This window comes from Lissotriton helveticus, chromosome 9, assembly GCF_964261635.1.
Source record: "Lissotriton helveticus chromosome 9, aLisHel1.1, whole genome shotgun sequence".
NCBI classification, from domain to species: domain Eukaryota; kingdom Metazoa; phylum Chordata; class Amphibia; order Caudata; family Salamandridae; genus Lissotriton; species Lissotriton helveticus.
In genome coordinates, this window is record NC_136070.1 from 349,612,163 (window position 1) to 349,635,817 (window position 23,655).

Consider the following 23,655-nt stretch of genomic DNA (forward strand, 5'->3'; position numbering starts at 1 on the left):
CTGCAGGGGTGCAGGGTGGGGGGTGGATTGGGGGGGGTTTTCCGTTTTTTCTTTTAGGTTCTATGGGCCCTCTATTCTTTTTCCTTTTTCTGGGTTTAGACGTTTCACATGTGTGGTGGGCAGCGACTCTGGCATTTTATTACGGCTCCTATTTGTCAATCCGGTTTCTATGACGCCAGGTCCAACTCGTTGTCCTTGATATTCTGCTCTTGTCTATCCTACGGGAAAAATCTTTAAAATTAGACCTCATTATTCCTGTTACGTGTCCTTAGCACCTTTTCTGTTGCAATGTACTATACTTGCTAGCCCTCGGGCTCATTGCTGTGTTGTAAGTGCGTTTTTTTTGTCAATAAAGGTCTTTTAAAAAAAAAAAAAAAAAAAAAATGAATGACTTTCTGCAGGGTGGCCTTAATTTGAGCTCCTAGATACCGCTCATGTGTACAGGAGTATTGGATACCATTTGAAGATTTTCTTTACTACAAAATTAAGTTTATTTTTTTAAATTCTTTTTATTGAAGAAAAATGCTTGTACAATAAGAATTCACGGGCAAGCACAGTATCAGCAAGACAAAACGAAGTTTTGACATTTTGCAATTTATTCAGCCCATTCTCATAATTACATTGCGACTAGTTTTCACATAAATTCAACATTACAAACATAAGTATACATGTACAAACGTTAAAAACAAAATGATAAAATGCAGAACAGTTAAAAGTACAGCTGACCGGAAAATATATTTACAAAAGCAGCTTCATATATACATTATTTATATCGTCAATTTATGTCTGGCCTTTGTGATGCAGTCTGTTATCAATGTGCCTACTCCGTGCATGCTACAGCAGTGAATGCTTTTCTGAAGTTGGCGAGCAAAGCAGAAAAGTTGTTGGTTTCTCTCACTTTCTGTTGAAATTCCGGCACAGATTCTAAAGGTGGGTCACTCTGAGACACTAGAAATAAACAGATTTGAATTATGATTAACAACTTCCGGTATTTTTTAAGCCCAAGCATATTTTTTTTAGGTTTACTGACATAGGTCCAAAAGTTTTTTGATTTTTTTTTTTTTTTTTTACATTTTTGATACATGAGGCTTAAAAAAAGTAATAGAGTTCATCATGATTTGTGTCTACTAGTCTCAACATTTCGTTCAATTTCTCCTTTGTGGCACTCAAAAATGCACATTAACGAAAGCAGGTTGGACAACACAAAAAAAATGCCTCAACTGTGTGTGCTTAAATGCAAGTTATCTAATTATTCATACTGCAGGTTTATAAAGCGAATGCACAACATAATTTTCAATCACATTCACAGCATCTTGATCATGATAAAGACCAAATTTCATTTAATATCTCCTTTATTGCTCACATCTGCACTGTATAGTGCAAATTGGAGTGAATATATTGAGTAACCAAAAGACTCAAACTGCCTGTGACCAAATCGAGAATAGATAAGATTTTTGAATAATTACACATATCCTTATCGTTAGCATAAGGCCTCACTTTCTTCCCCTTTTACCATTCTGTTTGTAATGCCTTGTCTAGTAGAATAGAATCTTACCCTCCCAGCAGTTGCTCAGACTTCCTGAATAAAATCATTTCTTTGGCTATCTTTTTTTTTCCAGATACCATCTAATTTAGTGGTTCTTATCCATCTGACTTCTGTGGGACCCCCTCTGAATCAGGACTGGTAGCATGGCGTTGCACTCAACAATTTCTATAATTTCACCTTAAAATCATACACAAAGTACTGACAAGTATACATACCTTGATAAAATATGAACGTTAGCTTATTTATAAACAAAAAACAAGCTAAAATCAAATTTTTAATGGGTAAGTTGCGGCTTTTATAAATTTTGTTTATTTTTAAAAGATGAAGAAATATGCTAAACTCCTGCTTACCTCTTCGTTTTTTTAACTCTGAATACATACTCTCTTTTTGCCAACGCACACCAATGCTTTAACTGTGGACACACTAGATCGTATTTGCATTTTCTTATGCTGATCTAACGACTCATGCTAAGGATACCAACATAATGTTTACCTGCCAATGTCAAGTTACTTCATATTTATAGGATATTTTCAAATTATCTATCAGTTGTACATTTTTTTTATGTATACTTTAGTAATCAGAAGGCCACCAGAGTAGACACCACAGGCCCAAGATTGAGAACTGGTGTTCTAATTTACAGACCTGCATTAGCTCATGCAGCTAGTCAATCGCCCACTTCATTTAGGTTTTTGCATTTTCTTTTAGAATCTGATGAGTCTAATGTAGTCAGAGTGATATTAAAGTCCCCTCCAAAGACAATCATTGGGGAAATGCTGCTTACGTTATCTTAATCTGTATTAATGGTTTTGAGTTAGACGTGGGGCCATAACTAGACACCAGTGTAAGCAGAATCTCATCAACAAGGGCATTTGCAGTAATTCATTTGCCTTTAGTGTCAAACTCTTGTTCTATCAGCTGTATCCCCCCCTTCATCTTTCTAAAGAAAATAACAGCTCCATGATGGGTTGCTGTTACTCAACAATACAATAGGTATTTAATCCATCAGTATATCTCTATATCCATTTAATTTTTCTCACCCTTGATTGCTGCATGTGTGCCTCTTGTAATATAATGTGCCATAAGCACTGAAATAGAGCATCTTTTTCATACGTAGACTTCACGTGAATAGGTTAGCGAATTCCAAATACATTTTAAACCCAGACATCGACAACTTTGTTTCTTGCCATCTCTTTGTACTTTTCACTCTTTTGTACCTAACCCAAATGGTTCCCCCCTGCCTTACATCCCTCTTCCAGGTGTTTTTGTACAACATGCCCTTTGCTCCACTTCCTTTCAATCTGAAAGTGTGATACTCTTTTCAGGCTTACTTTTCATAAGTCAGGCTTTAATACAGTGAATAATTTATGACAAGTATCCACTACAACTTAAGTTAATGGAATAACAATATTAATTCTGTGAAGTCTGAAAAATTGAACTAAACACAGTAATATTACACTTACAGCAGTCTTTATTTTGTTTACTACGCCAGAATAATACCTAGATTTCTTCTTCAAAATTTGTGTTTTAATCCAGCTATAAGTGAAAATTGCATTGGTTAATTCCATCAGTGCCTAAAACAACAGCTACCCGAAACTCACGCCAACCAAAACAGAACACCATTCCAGTTCCCACAAAAAAATACAGTGATTCTTATATTAAATAATTAGCTTTATAGATCGGAAACGGATTTATAAAGCACAGGCTAAACTACAGCACTCACTAATTTGGCCTGTGGCAATGCCTGGTTGACAGGCTTCCAGAATAATTCCCCATAAAAGCATCCTGCAAGCAGGTGCATGGCTTAACAAGTTATAAGATAAATCTCAGCACAATTACTTTGACCTAAACTGGATGATCTTGCAGTCCCACAAATATGGCCGAGTACAAGACCCATCCAACAAAGATTGCACATTCCCCTCATATTCAACAGAGAACTGGCCGGCCAAATGCACTCACTTTGTTTCCAGTGTGTCTAATTAGATGGGGGAGTCCCTTCTTCGCATTGTCATTGTGCCAAACGTATCAACTTGCGAGTGCAAGACATGGAAATGGAGAAGAAACTAATTGAGAAAGAGGGCTATACTACTGTGCTGAGCTAAACAAGGAGCAATTGTAACATCATGGTTAAGCCACCCAGCATTCATAAATTTAGATTTTCTAGCCACCCTCCGTCTGATAATAAACTCCTTGTTTGACTCTTCAAAGTATGATGGGACATGGCAGCTTATTTAGTCTTTAAAGTATCCACGTCAGTTTTCACTCAGGGGGGAGCCTTGGATTAGAAGTATTCCAGCTCTTTATTTCACAGACTCATACTGCTATTTTAGGGAGGTGGTTTCAGTCAAATGTATTTAATTTAGCTGCAATAAAAAAAAGATGCCTACAATCATTTTTCTTAATTTAAATTATTCTTTATATAAATGTGTAAATAGGATTTCTAGGATATTTCACTTTATGAATAACAGATGATTTAGCAGGCAGAGAACACTCAGCTAGTCTCCACTGTCAACCTCACCCCTTGATCCTACCACACAATACAGTGCTGGGGGAATCTGAACAGGGAAGCAGGAGGATTGCATGTGAATCAATGAAAGAAACCAACACTGCAAAATTGTAGTTGCAAGTAATTTGCATCGTCTCGTGCATGGACTCTTTCATAGATTCACATGCCTGAATCAGAGTAGCAACGAAAAACCACAGGTGGTGATGGACGGAGCGTTGACAATACAAAACACTCACCCCCAGTCAACTGATCTGGGTTTAATCCATCACCGTTCTTTAGCTCACTCCGCCACCCCAGTTCAGACATGGCCATATGCAAATCAGTCTGACCCTGTGCCTCATGGGAACAGTCTAGCCCGAACTGCCAAGCCATGTCTTCCCTGGACCGGAATCAAGCTTCCCAGGACCGGTTTCTGGCATTACAGCCGTCTTCAGCCGGGCTTGCTTGACTCCAGTGGCAAAGTGAGCAAGGGACTCATGTCTGAGCATACCCTGCCAACTTAGGGCGAACAAAGAAAAACCAAAGGTGGTGATGGACGGAGCGTTGACAATACAAACACTCACCCCCAGTCAACTGATCTGGGTTTAATCCATCACCGTTCTTTAGCTCACTCCGCCACCCCAGTTCAGACATGGCCATATGCAAATCAGTCTGACCCTGTGCCTCATGGGAACAGTCCAGCCCGAACTGCCAATCAGAGTAGCAATCGGTGAGCAGCACACAGTGTACATATGAGATTAATATAACAATTTAGAGATCAAAAATATCAATAGTAAATGAGAAGAGGAACACCTTAATGGATGACCAAAAGCTGGGTCTCTTGAAGAGCCTGCATTTAGACAATGTCTTGTGAAAGTGTTGCAGCTCGCTCACGTTGTTGCTCTACAGAAGTCTGGCAGAGACACTCTGGCAAAAAGCCGTTTTGACCTCAATATCTCTCATGGAATGCGCTGGCATTCTGGAACATAATGGAAGACCAGTCTTGAACTGGCAAAAAGGATTAGCTGGCATTGTACACATTATGATCCTTTATTCTGAAAGTGAAAATTTTATTTGATAATTAATAAAGCGTGAACGAATGTTCAAGGCGTCAAGGCACTGATGCGGGTAGTCCACTGTGGAAGGAGAAGAAACGCATAGTGCCAGCCCTAGGGAGTCAATACATGGAAAAGAGCCAGGTCTCCAACGCCTTACGAAAACTAAAGTGGGCTTCCAGGCAACAGATGGAGTAAGGAAGAGATTTCCAAAGCTTGGATGCAGCCACAGAAAAGGTTCTCCCTCCCCATCTTACTCTTCAGAACTTGGGAATGACCAGTAGATTTTTCCCCACTGAACGCAACTGCCTAGATGGTATATATCGTTGGAACAGGTACCCAAATCCCTCATAGCCTGTTACAATGCATAAGGCTTTGAAACTAATTAGTTTATAAGATAGCTCTATAGCTAGCTCTTTTGAGCAGATCATAACATTTACACCAAGCGCACTCTTGGCACATTTTGTGGATACATAAATTCCACAAATTAACTGATTTGCAGAAAGACTTTGTATGGTCAAAACAGAATTGTATAGAACATCTAATGAGTGCAGTGCTCTTCCGCATTTGCGGTCTGGTTCTGAAAGAGAGCTTTCAAAATAACAGGCTCACAGAGATTATAGTCGGAATGCAATTTTGCAATGAACTTTAGACTGGTGCCTAACACTACACAGATTTTGAAGAATCACAAAAGTGGTGGTTTGATTGTGAATTTCCCTGACTCCCCTAGCAGATGGGAATGCCCACAGTAGTTCAGTCTTCCATGAAACAAACCTGATGTCTGCTTTGTGTAGAGGTTCGGAAATGTCCCTTTCTAATCTGTTTAGATTGGTGTATAACTCCCCTGAAGGTGCCTAAGTCTGACTGGTGGGGGACTCTGAACCGTCCTCTGAGAAATTGCTTCATGATTGTTGCTGAAAGGAGAGTGGATGTGTGACAGCCAGTAGGTTAACTTACAATAGGAAGAGTCAGGTGGCTGGGACGGCTGGTGGTGGCTGGGTTGGCTGCCAAGAATACATCTGTGCAGAGTGGTGTTGTAAGGAGTAATATGACTGGAAGCTGCCTTGAAATGACAGTCCTCTGCCCCTTACACCATGAAAGGATGCCTTAAAATGACAGTCCTCTGCCCCTTGCACCATGAAACTCTTTAGGAGTGGGCTGTATGGGTGTCTAAATTGATCCGACTGTAGTGCTGCATCACCATGTTTGCCTAACGGGTGGTCGCTGTCAAACTGCATGGTTTGGACACAATGCCGCTTTATCAGCCGGATTTAGTCAATATACCGAATATTATTTTGCAGAGGTATTGTAGGTAGATTTGGCTTTCACAGTAGTTAATTCTTTTACAGCTGTCATTTTCACCAGTCACTAGGACATTGGACACTATTGAGGGAACATTCCCTTTTAGGCAAATTGCTAAAAGGGATCAGTGCAAAATTTCTCTGATCAAATGTTTACCATTTATCACTACAAGAAAAATGAAGTCCAATACTCGAGACATATCCTACCCCAGTTTTGAAGGCAATCCTAAACTGTGTGTTGTTAGGTGTTTGAAAGCTTTGAAGAGAAGACTAACATGTTTAAACTTGGAGTTAGATTCATTGCCAGCAGCCATGCCAAACAACTTGGACTTTCAACGGCCAAGTATTTGACCATGTTACCCCTGGTTTGTTCAGGTAGTACAAGCTGGTTGTATTGAGGTGAGAATTGGGGGAACTTTATCGAACTGGGGCGAGGGGGGTGCGAGGCAGTTTGATATCTCGGAGTTAGTCTCTACCAATTCCAAACCGTACAAATTTGAAGGTAACCTGGGAAGAGCCTTTTCTGTCCTAAAATTGTACATCAAGTTCTGGAAACACCTGCCCTATCCAAAGTGATAGTTTTGCCCAGTCCGTGCTTGGGTCAAGGGGGGAAAAAGCAGACAGATAGGAGTCCCGGCTCTTGGACTGTGAAAGGCTAGGGGCTACATGGATGTCCACTTGAAGAGTTGAGATTGTCCAAAGTAGAATATTATGTTCCTGGTGTCCCCGCTCCCCCCCCAGGTGTTTTTTCTGAGACCTGGGGACCATGTCAGAGGAGCTTATCTGGGGAACAAGCGCCATTGTATTGCGCTGAAAAAGCTACAAAGAGCGGCAATAGCCAGTCAGCAAGGGTGGACTCAGAGCCCCATTGTTCAAGGTTTGCTACTTAGCAGTGCAGTTGCAATGGTTCTCACAGTGTAGAGGGATGATTAATGGGAGACACATGCAATGGGTCTGTCCCAATGAAACCATCTGTCCTCCGGTTCTTCCTCTTTCCCCACAGTTGCTACTCAGACCCCATGGTCGATACAAATCAGGATTGCCCGCCAATGTCTGGCTAAGGCCTTTCACCTCACACATCATATCCCACCATACACCCCTGCACTCCCTCTGCAAAGCCACACTCCTCCGTATCCCTTTCGGCTACTGACCTGAGGAGCTGGCATGAGCAATCCTTGATCACAGCAGGTGACATCTTTGCAGATTGCCACCGCCTTTCTTGCGAGATCTACCTCCCTGAACCCTCGCACCCAAGCAGACACTGCGCATACCCCACCTACCATCCCTCTCACGCCCCCCCCCCCCTACCATCCTCTTTTAAGCCTGGCCTGCCTTTGCTAACTGCCCAACAGGCGTCCTCCCATATCAGGGTACACCTTATAAGCTTCCCCTGCCACACCTCATCACTTGGGGCGGCTGTGACCCTACCATGTCAAATATTCAACCCTGATTGACAACCACTGCACATTTGAACCCTTGATCCAGTTCTACTCTATCATCCTTCACACACAATTCCTCCCAGAATCCCCCCCGCTGAGTCCGCATCGACATCCCTCCCTTCCCTAATTTGGGTGCGCCCCCTCAGCTAGCCAGAATGAGTCATTACAGAGTACTTACCTGACACACCCACCATTCTCCTACGAGATTGAACTGTCCTGATGGCTGCATAACTAAAACCCATCACCTTGCAAATGTGTAATCAAGTAGCTGCGGGCACTGGGGCCCGGCACTGTTTTTCTGAATGCCAAGCATGACATGTGATACTGTCTTTGTTTCTATATGAAAATCCTAATAAAAGCTGTCAAAACAAAAAATGTAGAGACTAGCACTGGGCACTAAGAAAACGAAAGTGACCACGCACCCTAGCCCTGACTCACTATCAGTTTTGCAGCATGCAACAGCTGACATTTTTGAGAGATTGTACACACTTTTCTCCGAAGGAAAACACTTCCCTGATGGTGTTCAGGTGCTCCCAGATGGTGCAGAATTTGAACTATAGACATGACGGATTCACACACAGGCCTAGTCTGTCCAATAATGCAACAATGAAGGAAAAGCCCTTTTTCGCCAGAGATGCAGCGTTTGCTTTTATTAACCAGGTGTCTAAGTATGGGTGGATGAAGATTATGTATTTCTCGGAGATGAGCCACAACCACTGCCATGTATTTTGAGATGTCCATGTGGTAGACTTCAGGCAGAATGGAGAACCTTGTACTGATAATGAACTTTGTCCAAAAGGAATCGGAGAAATGTCCTGTGCTTTCCTGCATTTGGGACCTGGAAATAAGCATCCTGATGATCCACAGAGCACATCCAGTCTCTTTTGATGACCTATGGGGAGCTCCGATAAAGTACAAGCATCCCTGTTTTTTTTCCTTTTGATGTAATTGTTGGCATGTCTCAGGTCTGTCTATATGTGTCTAAAGTCAAATTTGGAGCCTTTCTTGCATACCAAAGAATATCTGGAATGAATACCTTTCCTCTTTGTAATGGAGGATCTGGTTCTCTTGCATGTTTTTTTAGCAGTCATTTTATTTCCACTCACAGATGTTGTAACTGATTTTGTTGTTGAGGGAGGTAAGGCCCTCTGCAACGTATGTTGCCTGGTGTCCCTGCGTCAGACAGAATAAGCTTTTCTTGTTCAGCCCCAGAGCTTTGAGAGTATCTGACTCATTCTTCATACTCTACATCTCTTCATCAGTGTGCAGGCCAAGGAGCACAAATTCTGAAAACTGACGTTTTTTATTTCCAATTCTGCATCCGGTTTCAATGATGAAAGGCAAAGCCATGATGCATGTTGTAGTGATATGCTGTGAAAGTGCAGTCGCAGCTACATGAGCTGTGTCTATGGCTGCACTAATGACTTGTTTGGATAAAACTTGTCCTTCTTTTAAGAACTCTAGAAAGTATTGCCTCCGGTCTTTAGGCAGAGCACCTGCAAAAGTGAGCAAGGATTCCGAACGTATTTCTGAAGAGACTAGCAGTCACTAGCAGATTACAGACTACTACTGCTGCTGAACCAGAGACCTTCATGTCCACTGCATCCATGTTTTGCTCTGCTTCTCATGTGGTACCAATTTTTCTGTGGCCGATGGTGCAGTTTGCGGACAGCAGAGACAGAGTCAGGTTTTGGTTCCAGTCGAAGAAATACAGATTTGTATTTATTGAGGAGATATGATGTAGCAGTTTTTAAAGTGGCTAGTGTTATAAATTTCTCCTCTACAATTTCTGCAAAGTCTGGGACCAATGGCAGAGCAGGTTTCGGAGAAGCTCGATGTTGCAATGTCTCCATTATAACCGAGTCAATGGTGTGAGTAACCACTTTGTATATGGAGTTGTGCTGCACTTCTGACCAAGACATAAATATCATAAATATCATTCACTGGAAATGAACGTAGTGGAGAGACTGGTTGCGACATGGGTGTGTCGGATGTACCCAAAGTATGATAGCTGGATGTACTTGGAGAGGTGAAAGGTATTCATGTACGTTTACATCGCCCAGGAGTACGTGCATGACACACAGGTGTCATAGGATGGGACAGTCGTGGAACCATTGATGGTGGGGAGTCCCTTGTAGTTAAATTGGTTCCAAGGTAATTGGTGAAGGAGAAGCACAAAAACAAAAATCAGTAGGCGTTGAGAGGTTCGGGAACAGGTGGTAGAACCAGTGGTTGCAGAGATTCTTGTAATGGATCCTCTGCTGGTATGATCAGTCTGGGTCCTGCTGCATAAATGGGCTCTTCACCCATAGATGGCAGCATCAGAGTGGATGGATGAGACAGTATGAAATGAGGCTAGTGAGTGCATCAATCTTGATCTTCGCCGTCAACCTCAGGTTTGACTCAAGAGAGGAAGACCTACGCGTGGCGAGAGATGGGGACCTCTTGATGTCAAAGCTGGTTCAGTGGATTGCCTCGACATCAAGTGATACTATGGAGTTGCCACTGTTGAACGAGTCATCCACGTCAACTAGGAATAGTGTGATCAGGGTACCAAAGTGTACACAGAAGTTTGGGGTGTAATGGGATGGGGTAGGATCGCTAAATGGTTTTAGGCTTATTAATGACCAAGACCATGTTCCCTACAGTAATGAGCTTAATTTCCTTGACGGGGGATGTGGGTGATGAGTTAGGGAGGGAAACAAGGAAAGCATTTGTATATCGCAGCCAGGTTTGATTGAGGCGGAGTACAATTCTCCATGGTAAGCATGAAATGCACACAGCATTCCCTTATGTATTGTCTGGGTCACCCGGTCTAATTTTTTATCTTTTAAATGTATTGCCATACTCGTGTTGCGCGGACTTGTATGCTACTAACATCCTGCCTGGTTACCTCTCTCATGGAATCGCACTCTAACTACAGCCAGAATGTAATTTGCTTTGTGAAATTATAGTGCACACACCTGGCCTCGAACAGAGACCTGCTTCCTCCCAACTTCCTTAGAGGGAATCGCCGTTTGCTTCTATTCCTGAGGCATCTGTTCCTCAAGGAGACGTGCCGGGGCTGCCTATCTTCCACCGAAGATGGCTGGCTTCCTGTATCAATAACCATCTCTATACTGCTTTAAGAACGTCCCCACACCACACCAGGCTGAGCACACCTATATGGTTAAACATTACATATTCTTTAATGGATTTTCATATTTCGTGTAGTACAATAGGTCATTTAAGAGAATCCTTCAGGCCCTAGGTGCCCTGTTCTTTTAGCACTCCTTCCACGCCAGTACCAGTTGTATTAGCCCAAGCACAAATACCTTCATAAAGAAATTCAAGGGTGGTGGGGAGGAGGGGGAAATCCCCCCTACTTAAATTTAGGCTCCCTTAAAAAAACATTTTTAGCCCCTTAGCTCGTCATGAGTTACGCCTGTCGTACGCTCAAACCGCGGTTTTTCGAAAAAGTCAGCGCACAGCGGGAAAACCCGCAGCGCGCATGGAGTTAATTGGTCTGACTCAATTTACCGGACCTTCGCAGAAGTAGTGGATTGGTTCCACGGATACCTCTATAAAAACCCACCCTTGCTCAAAATTAAACACAATGTAGTTTACCACGGCGCCTGATGTTTTCAACTTTCACAATAAACCTAGGGTGGTCCGTTTTACAAATATTAACAGTATAATAATGACACTATGCAAATAGGAAATCAACCTTTTGTCATTTTCCAAATTACAATCCATACATTCCTACACAACACCAACTTTTATAAATTCGTAAAAGTACACCATAGTTTTTAGGAAATCAAAACAATCTATTTCCAATGGAAATCTGGTCCCAACTGTGCTGGCTGGCTGGCTGGCGACAGACACACACACACACACACACACATCCAGAACAGCTGGATATTTGATATATGTATGTTCCCATTTGAAAGAATTACAAAGACGGGCCTCAGTTTAAACATGAAATGAAGGAATGGGTGGAAGCAAACCGTGCCAACAAAAAATCCTAGCTTCTGGAGGGTTTCACATCTTGTGTCAATTGCAGCAACTACTCTTGCAATATAGATGCCTGAAAAGAACCGGACTTCGATAATGGATTATTTAGAGGTGAAGTTCACGCAATTCACATGCTGGGCATATGGGGGGCCAGACACTGCAGGAAGATCAATGAGATATTACTAAAGGAGAGAATCAAGGTGTTCAAAGACAGATGTATTTTAAGGAATAGACGGAGTCAGGGACATCTGAGAAAGTGCACAGGCAGACTTGAGTAAGTTTGGTCTCGTCTATGAAGAGGGCGATCACTGCTGAGGTGGTAGTGGAGTGAGAAAAGAAATTCCCAGATGGTCGTTGTTCAATATCATTGTTCTACTTGGTCAAAACGTATTAAACTATAACACTGTGATACATCACAGATGGCCCGCACTCTACACATGGTGCTAATTTAGTGTCACATAGAAAAATAGTTGCTAACAAATGTGAGTGCTTGTTTAATTTTTCGAGACTTTATCAAAGTCCCTGTGGAAAGTGGGATCGAGTTGAACTCATTCGGATTGCAGTCAGTCACCTTGTTCTTTCATTGAGTTGGGAGCCTAACACGCTTAACAATATATTTCTCATTTGTGCGTTTACTAATGATTAGTGATTCAGACTAGACTAGCCCGTGCATCCAACTAGAAGGATTACATATTTTACAATCCCTTTACGCACCTTCATAGTCTCCCTCTTCATTAATGTGCAAGAGAAATGTGTAAGGCTGGTCCAGATCTTTGGGATTGATACATCTGAATACAAACTGCAATCTGTCACCTAAAAGTAAAGCAGGAGAATGGTTTTCATATGCACTACGGTTTCCAGTTGCCACTATTCAAATCAAATATACCAAAGAGCATTCACTGTTTTTTGCTCCACGCTAAAATAATTTGCATCAAGGTAAACATTTTCATGACAAAATGTTGCTTTGGCGCGCCCTGTATTGAATGCTTTGCCCAAAGGTATGTTACTTATAGAAGCAAATAAATGATTCAAATTATATAAATAACATTTCTGTATAAACCCACCCACAGCTAAGATTCTTTTCAGAAATAACAGGCATGGCGTAAGTTCAAATGACTAAGCATACTATTATGCGTTCAACTACTTTACGCAAAAGCAAATAGCCTGCTTTGATAGCAATGTCATGGTGATTTAAATAGAATATGAAAGCCCTACCGTATTGATGCAGCTTATGGAATTGAACTGCATCCAACGAATAAATGTTGTAGTAGGAACTTGACATTTGCACTGTCATGTCAGAGAAAGATGTCACAAATGAACAAGTTACTTACCTTTGAAAATGCTCTTTCTTGTGGATACTCTACCTAACCGCAGATTCCTCACCTTAGAATATTACCTAGGCACCAGAGTGGATCCGAAGAAATTTGTAGCAATGCTCCTATTGGTCACTGGGTGGAGTTTATGGCTCCGCGCTGGTACCATATCGCCCCAGAAGTGATTCAGCAGTGCTGCATATATATAAGCGCCACCCCTATGTGCTGACTTCGTTTGTCTTCCCTTTCTGCGCTCTTAGAAGCGAAATGTGAACACTTGTTTGGGACGATTGCCAAGTACTAAAGTTCGGATCTTTTTAGAGAAGTTAAAATGAGGCCACTCCACAGAATGGAGAGGGAGGAATCCAAAGTTAGATCTAGAAAGTGCGTTATCGTAAGTAATTAACTTGTTTTTCTGATGGATACTTTTAACTGCAGATTATCCACCTTAGACTAAATACCAAAGCAGCAAAAAGCACGGTGGACTATTCCTCCTGCACCTCTAAACCTGTTTCATTATATGTAACAGTCCCGCGCAACAATCCCAGACACCAACCGTCCTGTGGTGTCACTGTGTCCCAGATCCCAAAGCAATACTTAGATGGTGTGCGCAGGGAAAAAGAATATACAGAAATTTGCTTCTGTAGTATTCCAAAAAATTCTTTATTGAAAACATTTCATAAATAACATGCAGTTCAGCCAATGTGTTTCAGTCTCATTGAGAACTTCATCAAGGCTGAAAATGAATAGACAGAGGGCAAACAAATATACATACATATATAAAAATGCTTACTAACAATACAGAAATCAAGATTAGACACAAAACAATATAAAATGGCACATACCAAAATGACATATGTCACAGAAAAACCACAACACTTCAACAAAACAATATATACATAAGGCCATAATTTAAGTTTCTTATTACATATGGACAAAAGGGAAATCGTACAACATTGGAAAGCTGAAAATCCCCCTCGCCTAATAACTTGGAAGGGGGGCTTGGACTACGCCATGGAAATCGAACGGCCGATGTTCACTGCCGGGGTTGTACCCACAAACACACCAAATTCTGGAAGCCGGGGCCGCATACAGACATATACCCTTTGAAGCACACACTACTGGGGATCCCTTATCACTGTCTGAAGCGGGTGCACATAGCTACTATTATCACCATTTTAGGCTACTCTACACCCGCTATAGGGGCACATGTTACCATGAGACATAGGCACGAAAATATGCGCAGGTTCTCGCTTGGTGCGGTGCGGTTGTTGATGATGTTTTTGTTCCAAGTATGTCATCCTTCGATACTGGATATGCAGTGGAATGTCACTTCTGTATACTCACAAATGTCATTATACAAATGTCCTTTATAATACAGTAATCTTGTATTGATCTTCATAAAATCAATAAAATATGTCTATAAAAAGAAAAATGTGCATGTCCCTCTGGCCAGCTGTCTTGTGACAGTCAGCCAGACATGCACATATTAAACTTTTCTAAATTAACTATCTGTCTTAAACAGTTGAGTTAGCAAAAGCGCAGGCCTAGAGTGCTCGAGAGCGCAGTGAGGCCGCTCCTTCCAGTCCTGGCGCTGCTCTCATGCTGGTGAGATCAGCACCAGGATTGTTAAGGGGAGGTTGCTGGGTTCCATGTTGGAGCCGGCCAGAAGCCCGGAGGAGGAGGACATAACGTCGTGGAGGAAGGTAAGTCGGTTTTATTTTTTTTGTCACAACTCCCACCCCTCACCCTTGGAACATGCCAGTCACCACTGAGTATAAGGTGGGTTGACTGAATGAGCCTGCAGATCACTCACACATCTAGCCTCTGTTATGGCAGCAAGAAAGTTTTAAATGTCAGAAGCCTCTAGGGATAACTGTAAAGGGGCTCAAAACCGGTGCACACCAAAAAAGTAAGGAGTAAGTTCAGGTCACACTGAGAAAGTGTTTTGGTAGAAATACATTTTGCAAACCTTTAAAAAATCTCATCACAACAGGTGATTTAAATAAAGATGGCTGATTCAGCCACTGAAAGAAAGCTGAAAGTACAGGAAAGTAGCGCTTTACAGTGACCAAAGCAAGTTCAGGCTGGGCTAGTAAGAGAACAAACAACAAAACTTCAGACAACTTTAGTTTGTAATGGGTCAATGTGTCTTGTGCACCACAAATCCACAAATTTTCCAACATCTGGCGCACACTGCTTTTGTGGAGTGATGCCTCACTGCCAAAATGCCATCAACAAACTTAGTTCAAAAGAAGTCAACTGCTGACTCTCAATCCCTAAACACGGAGGCGCAAACAGTGCAGACCCAGGTGTCGCACCCTGCCCTGTTTCTGCAACAGAAGATCCTCCCAAAGTGGCAGCTTCAGCCGACAGATACTCATGGCCAGGAGTTCAGCGTACCACACTCTGCTAGCCCTATCCTGACTATGACTTGAGTTCGGTCTTTGATGATATTCTACAGACACTGGGGCAGGAGAGGCAGTGACAGGTAGGCATACAGGAGTCCCTAGCACCACTCTAGATGTAAGGTGTCACTGACTGAGCACCTTTGGAAACTCCAGCGCGCAAAAGTGCTGATGTTGCACGTATTCTGTGGTGGGGAAGAACTGGAGCCAAGGGTCGCCCCACTGCTGAAAGGCGCCCTGTGGCACCTCCAGATGGAACAGTTGTTTGTGATCAGATAAATGCCGGCGACGGAGTTAGCATGCCCTGGCTTTTAAAGATCCCACTAGGTAGTTGACCACTAAGTCCAGTCAATTCCAGAGGTGCAAAACTTCCTGACACAGAGCCCAAGGCCATGACTCACCTTGCTAGTTGCAGTACCATATGACGGTGGCGTTGTCCACGAGCATCTAGATCTGCCTTCCTTTGATGGTGGCAAGAGGGCATTCAACGCTAAGTAAATCCCTCTCGACTCCAACAAGTTGCTGTGGAGTTGTATCTCCCGCACAGACCAGAGGCCTCAGAGAGGGAGAGGGGCCTGCCACTGACTATCACAGTCCAGTAGCCACCACTGCAGATCGTTTGCAGTCTCTTCCGAAATCTGGTTACAGTCAGACAGATTCCCCTGATTTTGTGCCCACTGGGATTTGAAATCCCACTGCAGGGTCTGCATGTGCCACCTGGTGTGTTTGGCCAATAAGATGCAGGGGCCCAACAACCCCAAGAGGTTCAGGGTTCGTAGCACAGAGATCCAGAAAAGAGGCTGACACATCAGGACCATAGCATGAATGTGCTGGACTCGGCTCTCCGACAAAAGGTATGAAATTGTTCCATATCTAGGTTAGTTCCGATGAAGAGGAGTACTCATGAGTAAGTCAGATGTGACTTCACCACATGGTTTGTGAATCCCAACAATGTTAGGAGATTCACAGTCCTCAGCATGTGGTTGACAACTACACCTTCAACAGCCATTTGTTGAGACCGGGGTAGACAGGTACCTCCAAGGGTTGAAGGTGTGCTGCGAATACCGGCATTATCATCACTTTTGTGAACACCCAAGAGGCACTGGCAGGGGCAAAAGGGAGTACTGACGACTGAAAGTGTTCCTGGCTTACTATAAACCTCAGTTAGTGTTTGTGGGCCTGCAGGACTGGGATATGAACATAGGCGATCTGTAGGTCTAATGCCACCATTCATTCTCCCGGGTCAAGGGCAGACAGGGCCTGGGCCAGCTTGAGCATCTTGAATTTGTTCTTCTGCAGGAAAGAGCTGAGAGGGCAAAGTTCCAAAATAGGATGAAGGTCTTCATCCTTCTTTGGCACAAAGAACTAGAGGGAGTAACGTTAGGTTCCTAGTCGAGGCCAGAACTTTCTATGGCCCCTTTGACAGACTGGTGGTCCTCCACCAGTTGCCTTGAAGGTGGTGGAAAGAGCGGCAGGAAGGAAAACAAGCATTAGAAATGCAATAGGTCTCGCAGCATTAGAGTTAGTGCTTTTAGAATTGTTTATGGGTTTTTTTGTAAATCTTTAGCATTTGTTTCCTGTAGCCAATGCTAAAGAATTAAAAAAAAAAAGCCATAAACATTTCTAAAAGCTCTAAGTCAAATTCTCCGAGACCTATTGCATTGGAAATGCAATAGGTCTCGCAGTAGGAAAGTTTGAGCTATAGGTTTTATTTATTTTTTTGTTTTTTATTTATGTGTTGTTTTTTCTAAATAGCTAAATTAATAGCTTTCTTCTTTACAAAGCCAATAGTTATAATTTTTGTAAATGTGACACCTCTAGCATTTGTAAAGCAACATGTTTTGTATTAACGGGACTTATATGTGACTTATATGTATTGATTTTAAAAAACAATTAATAATTAATACGTAAATAAAATGGATTTTATTTTATATTGCCAATAGCTTAAAGTTTATTAAATATATTTAGTGAAGATGCTGTGGTTGCGCTGAGTGAGGCTGAGTGAGGCTGAGTGAGGCTGAGTGAGGCTGAGTGAGGCTGAGTGAGGCTGAGTGAGGCTGAGTGAGGCTGAGTGAGGCTGAGTGAGGCAGTGAGGCTGAGTGAGGCTGAGTGAGGCTGAGTGAGGCTGAGTGAGGCTGAGTGAGGCTGAGTGAGGCTGAGTGAGGCTGAGTGAGGGTGAGTGAGGGTGAGTGAGGCTGAGTGAGGCTGAGTGAGGGTGAGTGAGGGTGAGTGAGGGTGAGGGGTTGAGGGTGAGGGGTTGAGGGTGAGTGAGGGTGAGTGAGGGTGAGGGGGTGAGTGAGGGTGAGGGTAGGGTGAGTGAGGGTGAGGGTGAGTGAGTGAGGGTGAGTGAGGGTGAGGGTGAGAGAGGGTGAGGGTGAGTGAGTGAGGGTGAGTGAGTGAGGGTGAGTGAGTGAGGGTGAGTGAGTGAGGGTGAGTGAGTGAGGGTGAGTGAGTGAGGGGGGTGAGTGAGGTGAGTGAGTGAGTGAGTGAGGGTGAGTGAGTGAGGGTGAGTGAGTGGAGGGTGAGTGAGTGAGGGTGAGTGAGTGAGGGTGAGTGAGTGAGGGTGAGTGAGTGAGGGTGAGTGAGTGAGGGTGAGTGGTGAGGGTGAGTGAGTGAGGGTGAGTGAGTGAGGGTGAGTGAGTGAGGGTGAGTGAGTGAGGGTGAGTGAGTGAGGGTGAGTGAGTGAGGGTGAGTGAGTGAGGGTGAGTGAGTGAGGGTGAGTGAGTGAGGGTGAGTGAGTGAGGTGAGTGAGGGTGAGTGAGTGAGGTGAGTGAGTGAGGGTGAGTGAGTGAGGGTGAGTGAGTGAGGGTGAGTGAGGGTGAGTGAGTGAGTGAGGGTGAGTGAGTGTGGGTGAGTGTGGGTGAGTGTGGGTGAGTGTGGGTGAGTGTGGGTGAGTGTGGGTGAGTGTGGGTGAGTGTGGGTGAGTGTGGGTGAGTGTGGGTGAGTGTGGGTGAGTGTGGGTGAGTGTGGGTGAGTGTGGGTGAGTGTGGGTGAGTGTGGGTGAGTGTGGGTGAGTGAGGGTGAGTGAGGGTGAGTGTGGGTGAGTGTGGGTGGTGAGGGGAGTGAGGGGTGAGTGAGGGTGAGTGAGTGAGGGTGAGTGAGGGTGAGTGAGGGTGAGTGAGGGTGAGTGAGGGTGAGGGGTTGAGGGTGAGGGGTTGAGGGTGAGGGGGTTGAGGGTGAGGGGTTGAGGGTGAGGGGGGTGAGGGGTTGAGGGTGAGTGAGGGTGAGGGGTTGAGGGTGAGTGAGGGTGAGGGGTGAGGGTGAGTGAGGGTGAGGGGTTGAGGGTGAGTGAGGGTGAGGGGTTGAGGGTGGGTGAGGGGTTGAGGGTGAGTGAGGGTGAGGGGTTGAGGGTGAGTGAGGGTGAGGGGTTGAGGGTGAGTGAGGGTGAGTGAGTGAGGGTGAGTGAGTGAGGGTGAGTGAGTGAGGGTGAGTGAGGGTGAGTGAGTGAGGGTGAGTGAGTGAGGGTGAGTGAGTGAGGGTGAGTGAGTGAGGGTGAGTGAGTGAGGGTGAGTGAGTGAGGGTGAGTGAGTGAGGGTGAGTGAGTGAGGGTGAGTGAGGGTGAGTGAGGGTGAGTGAGGGTGAGTGAGTGAGGGTGAGTGAGTGAGGGTGAGTGAGGGTGAGTGAGTGAGGGTGAGTGAGTGAGGGTGAGTGAGTGAGGGTGAGTGAGTGAGGGTGAGTGAGTGAGGGTGAGTGAGTGAGGGTGAGTGAGTGAGGGTGAGTGAGGGTGAGTGAGTGAGGGTGAGTGAGGGTGGGTGAGTGAGGGTGAGTGAGGGTGATGGGTTGAGGGTGAGTGAGGGTGAGGGGTTGAGGGTGAGTGAGGGTGAGGGGTTGAGGGTGGGTGAGGGGTTGAGGGTGAGTGAGGGTGAGGGGTTGAGGGTGAGTGAGGGTGAGGGGTTGAGGGTGAGTGAGGGTGAGGGGTTGAGGGTGAGTGAGGGTGAGTGAGTGAGGGTGAGTGAGTGAGGGTGAGTGAGTGAGGGTGAGTGAGGGTGAGTGAGTGAGGGTGAGTGAGTGAGGGTGAGTGAGTGAGGGTGAGTGAGTGAGGGTGAGTGAGGGTGAGTGAGGGTGAGTGAGGGTGAGTGAGGGTGAGTGAGGGTGAGTGAGTGAGGGTGAGTGAGTGAGGGTGAGTGAGTGAGGGTGAGTGAGTGAGGGTGAGTGAGTGAGGGTGAGTGAGTGAGGGTGAGTGAGTGAGGGTGAGTGAGGGTGAGTGAGTGAGGGTGAGTGAGTGAGGGTGAGTGAGGGTGAGTGAGGGTGAGTGAGGGTGAGTGAGTGAGGGTGAGTGAGTGAGTGAGGGTGAGTGAGTGAGGGTGAGTGAGTGAGTGAGGGTGAGTGAGTGAGGGTGAGTGAGTGAGGGTGAGTGAGTGAGGGTGAGTGAGGGTGATGTGAGTGAGGGTGAGTGAGGGTGAGTGAGTGAGGGTGAGTGAGTGAGGGTGAGTGAGTGAGGGTGAGTGAGTGAGTGAGGGTGAGTGAGTGAGGGTGAGTGAGTGAGGGTGAGTGAGTGAGGGTGAGTGAGTGAGGGTGAGTGAGTGAGGGTGAGTGAGTGAGGGTGAGTGAGTGAGGGTGAGTGAGTGAGGGTGAGTGAGTGAGGGGGTGAGAGGGTGAGGGGGTGAGAGGGTGAGTGAGGGTGAGGGTGAGGGGGTGAGGGGTTGAGTGAGAGTGAGGGTGAGTGAGGGGTTGAGGGTGAGTGAGGGGTTGAGGGTGGGTGAGGGGTTGAGGGTGAGTGAGGGTGAGGGGTTGAGGGTGAGTGAGGGTGAGTGAGGGTGAGTGAGGGTGAGGGTGAGTGAGGGTGGGTGAGGGTGAGTGTGGGTGAGTGTGGGTGAGTGTGGGTGAGTGTGGGTGAGTGTGGGTGAGTGTGGGTGAGTGTGGGTGAGTGTGGGTGAGTGTGGGTGAGGGTGAGGGGTTGAGGGTGAGGGGTTGAGGGTGAGGGGTTGAGGGTGAGGGGTTGAGGGTGAGTGAGGGTGAGGGGTTGAGGGTGAGTGAGGGTGAGGGGTTGAGGGTGAGTGAGGGTGAGGGGTTGAGGGTGAGTGAGGGTGAGGGGTTGAGGGTGAGTGAGGGTGAGGGGTTGAGGGTGAGTGAGGGTGAGGGGTTGAGGGTGAGTGAGGGTGAGGGGTTGAGGGTGAGTGAGGGTGAGTGGGGGTGAGTGAGGGTGAGTGGTTGAGGGTGAGTGAGGGTGAGGGCTTGAGGGTGAGTGAGGGTGAGGGCTTGAGGGTGAGTGAGGGTGAGGGCTTGAGGGTGAGTGAGGGTGAGGGCTTGAGGGTGAGTGAGGGTGAGGGGTTGAGGGTGAGTGAGGGTGAGGGGTTGAGGGTGAGTGAGGGTGAGGGTGAGTGTGAGTGAGGGTGGGTGAAGGTGAGTGAGGGTGGGTGAAGGTGAGTGAGGGTGAGTGTGGGTGAGTGTGGGTGAGTGAGGGTGAGGGGTTGAGGGTGAGGGGTTGAGGGTGAGGGGTTGAGGGTGAGGGGTTGAGGGTGAGTGAGGGTGAGGGGTTGAGCGTGAGTGAGGGTGAGGGTGAGTGAGGGTGAGTGAGGGTGAGGGGTTGAGGGTGAGTGAGGGTGAGGGTGAGTGAGGGTGAGGGTGAGTGAGCTACATCTAATGACTTCAGAGGACTGCTTATAGACTGTTTAAATTACAACCACTGTCGATAGTAAGTACTATTGACCCTGATAACACCCTAATATATGTCCAAAGTCACAGTTTGGTAGGACTGGGCCAGACCAATGTATATGTTTCTATAAGTGTAGTCAGGACCATACAAGGGTTAGTTGAATAGCCTTGGCGGAAAACCCTGCTTCATTTTTTCGTATGAAACGATCCAGAGCGCCGCCTCAAATTGACAGGCGAAAGTATGATCTAAACATTACTGACATCTCCATCCTGAGGCGTGGGGTCTATAGCGTGACAGCTCGGTCTACACTTCATGCCCTTGGACGAACGCGGATTGGCTGTTCCGTTCTATGTGTCAGGAGCTCAAGGCTGACAAAACTGATGCCGAACTCCTAAAGGAAGTTTTAGAAAAAAAGCGCTTGAGATGAGTAGCAACCAAATCGAAGGCAGGCAGATTTCGCTTCATTTATATCCAGTATCGTTGTTGTCCTGAGCGGCACCCTCGGGGCAACAGAAGCCGCTGCCATTGCTAAATAAAACAATGCAAACAATAGTTTAAAATATGGCGCGCTGAAGGATCTTAAATACAGCCTTTAACCCCTTAATCCTCGCTAATTGTACAAAACACCCACTGTAACGCAAGAGTCGAAGAGCGTTCTGACGTACCTTGCCTCGTAGTTTTTGCAGATGCGTAAGAAGGAGACAGAGGACTAACGCTTCCCCAGGGTAGGGTAACGGGGCGGCCATTTCAGAAGAGAGCGTTTCCGGTCGAGAGGAATGGCAGCTTCTCGGATGGCCACCATACCCTGAAGATTTGCCGTTTGATGGAGAAAGTAAACACAAATTGAGACAGAACACTTTATTGGTCTAAATGGAGGGAGTCTCCCTTCCAATTAGAAAGCCTGCTTGTGCGTGAGCTTGAGGTCCTTTCTAAGCAAGTCTGGTGAAGATATAAAACACTTTATTGCATTTCGGGTTACGTTATTAAGTGGAGAGGTCATTGAGTCGGTACTTGTTTTTCTAGCCTCTCCAGTGCATGTTTTGTTTGCTTCTTTACTTTTGTAGCAGGTAGTAAGATCTGATAATGTACCCCGAAGGACGGCAATAAGAGACTATACAAAAATGCAAATTCAAAGAAATCGCCCAGCAAAACGTGTGCTCAAAGTCCTGAAACGCAAATAGATTTTCTGCTTGTGACAGGCCAGCTGTTTCTGTAATTCTTACACTATTACGTGATTATGCATGGAGTAAAAGTTTTGAACGCGACATGGCAGGCAGGGGAGGGGGCGGAGCGGGGGTGTGGGAGGAGTGCGGGAACAGACGGGGAGGAGAGTAGGAGGAGGAGAGTAGAGGAGGCACGGCCTAGCGGCCGTGCAATCAAGAAGTGAGGGGGTGGAGCTGGGGGAGGCAGGAGAGTAGGAGGAGGAGAGTAGAGGAGGCACGGCCTAGCGGCCGTGCAATCAAGAAGTGAGGGGGTGGAGCTGGGGGAGGCTGTGTGAGAGAGTAGGCAAGGCAGGCGGCTGGGGGCATGTGCACGCGCATTTAAGCTCAATGCGCATGCGCATTGAGCTTAAATTTCTCGTGCACTGCAAGGAATCGCCACGATTCCTTGCAAGTTGGGGATAAAGAGTGGATAAGCCACCATAGACTCGCAAGCTCGATGCGCATGCGCATCGACAGGCGAGACCTAAAAATGGGGGGCGTTGCCCTGATGGACAATTACGAGGACCCACTTTTCTGAAGTGATAGCCTGCCACCCCTTGAGAAATTACTGGATCCTTCTTCCGGCAGGGTGGCTGTGTGATGGCAAGGACACACTAAAGCGGCTTTGCAGTTATGGCTGAAGGAAGAAAACGGGGTCTGGGAAGGGGAATAAGATGGAATATTGTGCCTGCTGTCTAGAATGTTGTTTCAGAGAATCACAGCACAGGCCTTGAACGTCCAGCAGGGCTTGCTGGACTGGTGGAGAAGAATAGTGCTGATGAAATGCCATGCAGAGAGGGCAAACATTTTATGAACCTGCTGAAACTCTGCTTGAACAGGTTCAATGCAGAATACATTTTTTTGTCAAAAAGGCAAGAGTCGTCAAACGGCTTGTCCGTTAAGGATGTCTGATATTCCCCAAGATGCCTGTAGACCTCATCAAGGCATGGCACCAAAGGGCCACACCAGTACCCATCGCTCACCCTAAGTATCCGGTCGTTCCTAATCTAGAATGAATGACAAATTTTACTGAAAAGCAAAGTCCTGAATAGACTAAGGAAACCCCTAAGGTCGTCCAACAGGCAGCAAACCCTGCACCACAGTAGTATCCCAAAAGGCATTAAAATAGCAGCTGAGCAGACAGCTGGCATTCGGTGAGCTTTCCCACATGTTTCTATTTGTTTTGGTTCGCGATCAGACAGAGTAGTAGGGAAAGCACTGGGATTAATTTTGCTGGTTGACATTGGTTTCAGCAGGCTCTTTGACATTGGGTGTTGTGTAAGAAAAGCCGGTCCCCGGTGCCTGGCGATGGCAATGATC

General features: G+C 45.6%; 1 protein-coding gene across 1 annotated transcript in view; it reads right to left on the reverse strand.

Annotated features, from left to right (window-relative positions):
• Window positions 1-575: 575 nt before the first annotated feature.
• The window catches only part of SPC25 (SPC25 component of NDC80 kinetochore complex), a 61,987-nt gene continuing 38,907 nt past the window's right edge, over window positions 576-23,655 (reverse strand). The window contains exons 6-7 of the mRNA XM_078660087.1: window positions 12,531-12,629; window positions 576-948 (exon numbers count right to left, since the gene is read on the reverse strand). Of these exons, the coding sequence (XP_078516213.1) occupies window positions 821-948; window positions 12,531-12,629 (227 nt within the window). The 3' untranslated portion in view covers window positions 576-820. The remainder of the gene's footprint in view (window positions 949-12,530; window positions 12,630-23,655) is intronic.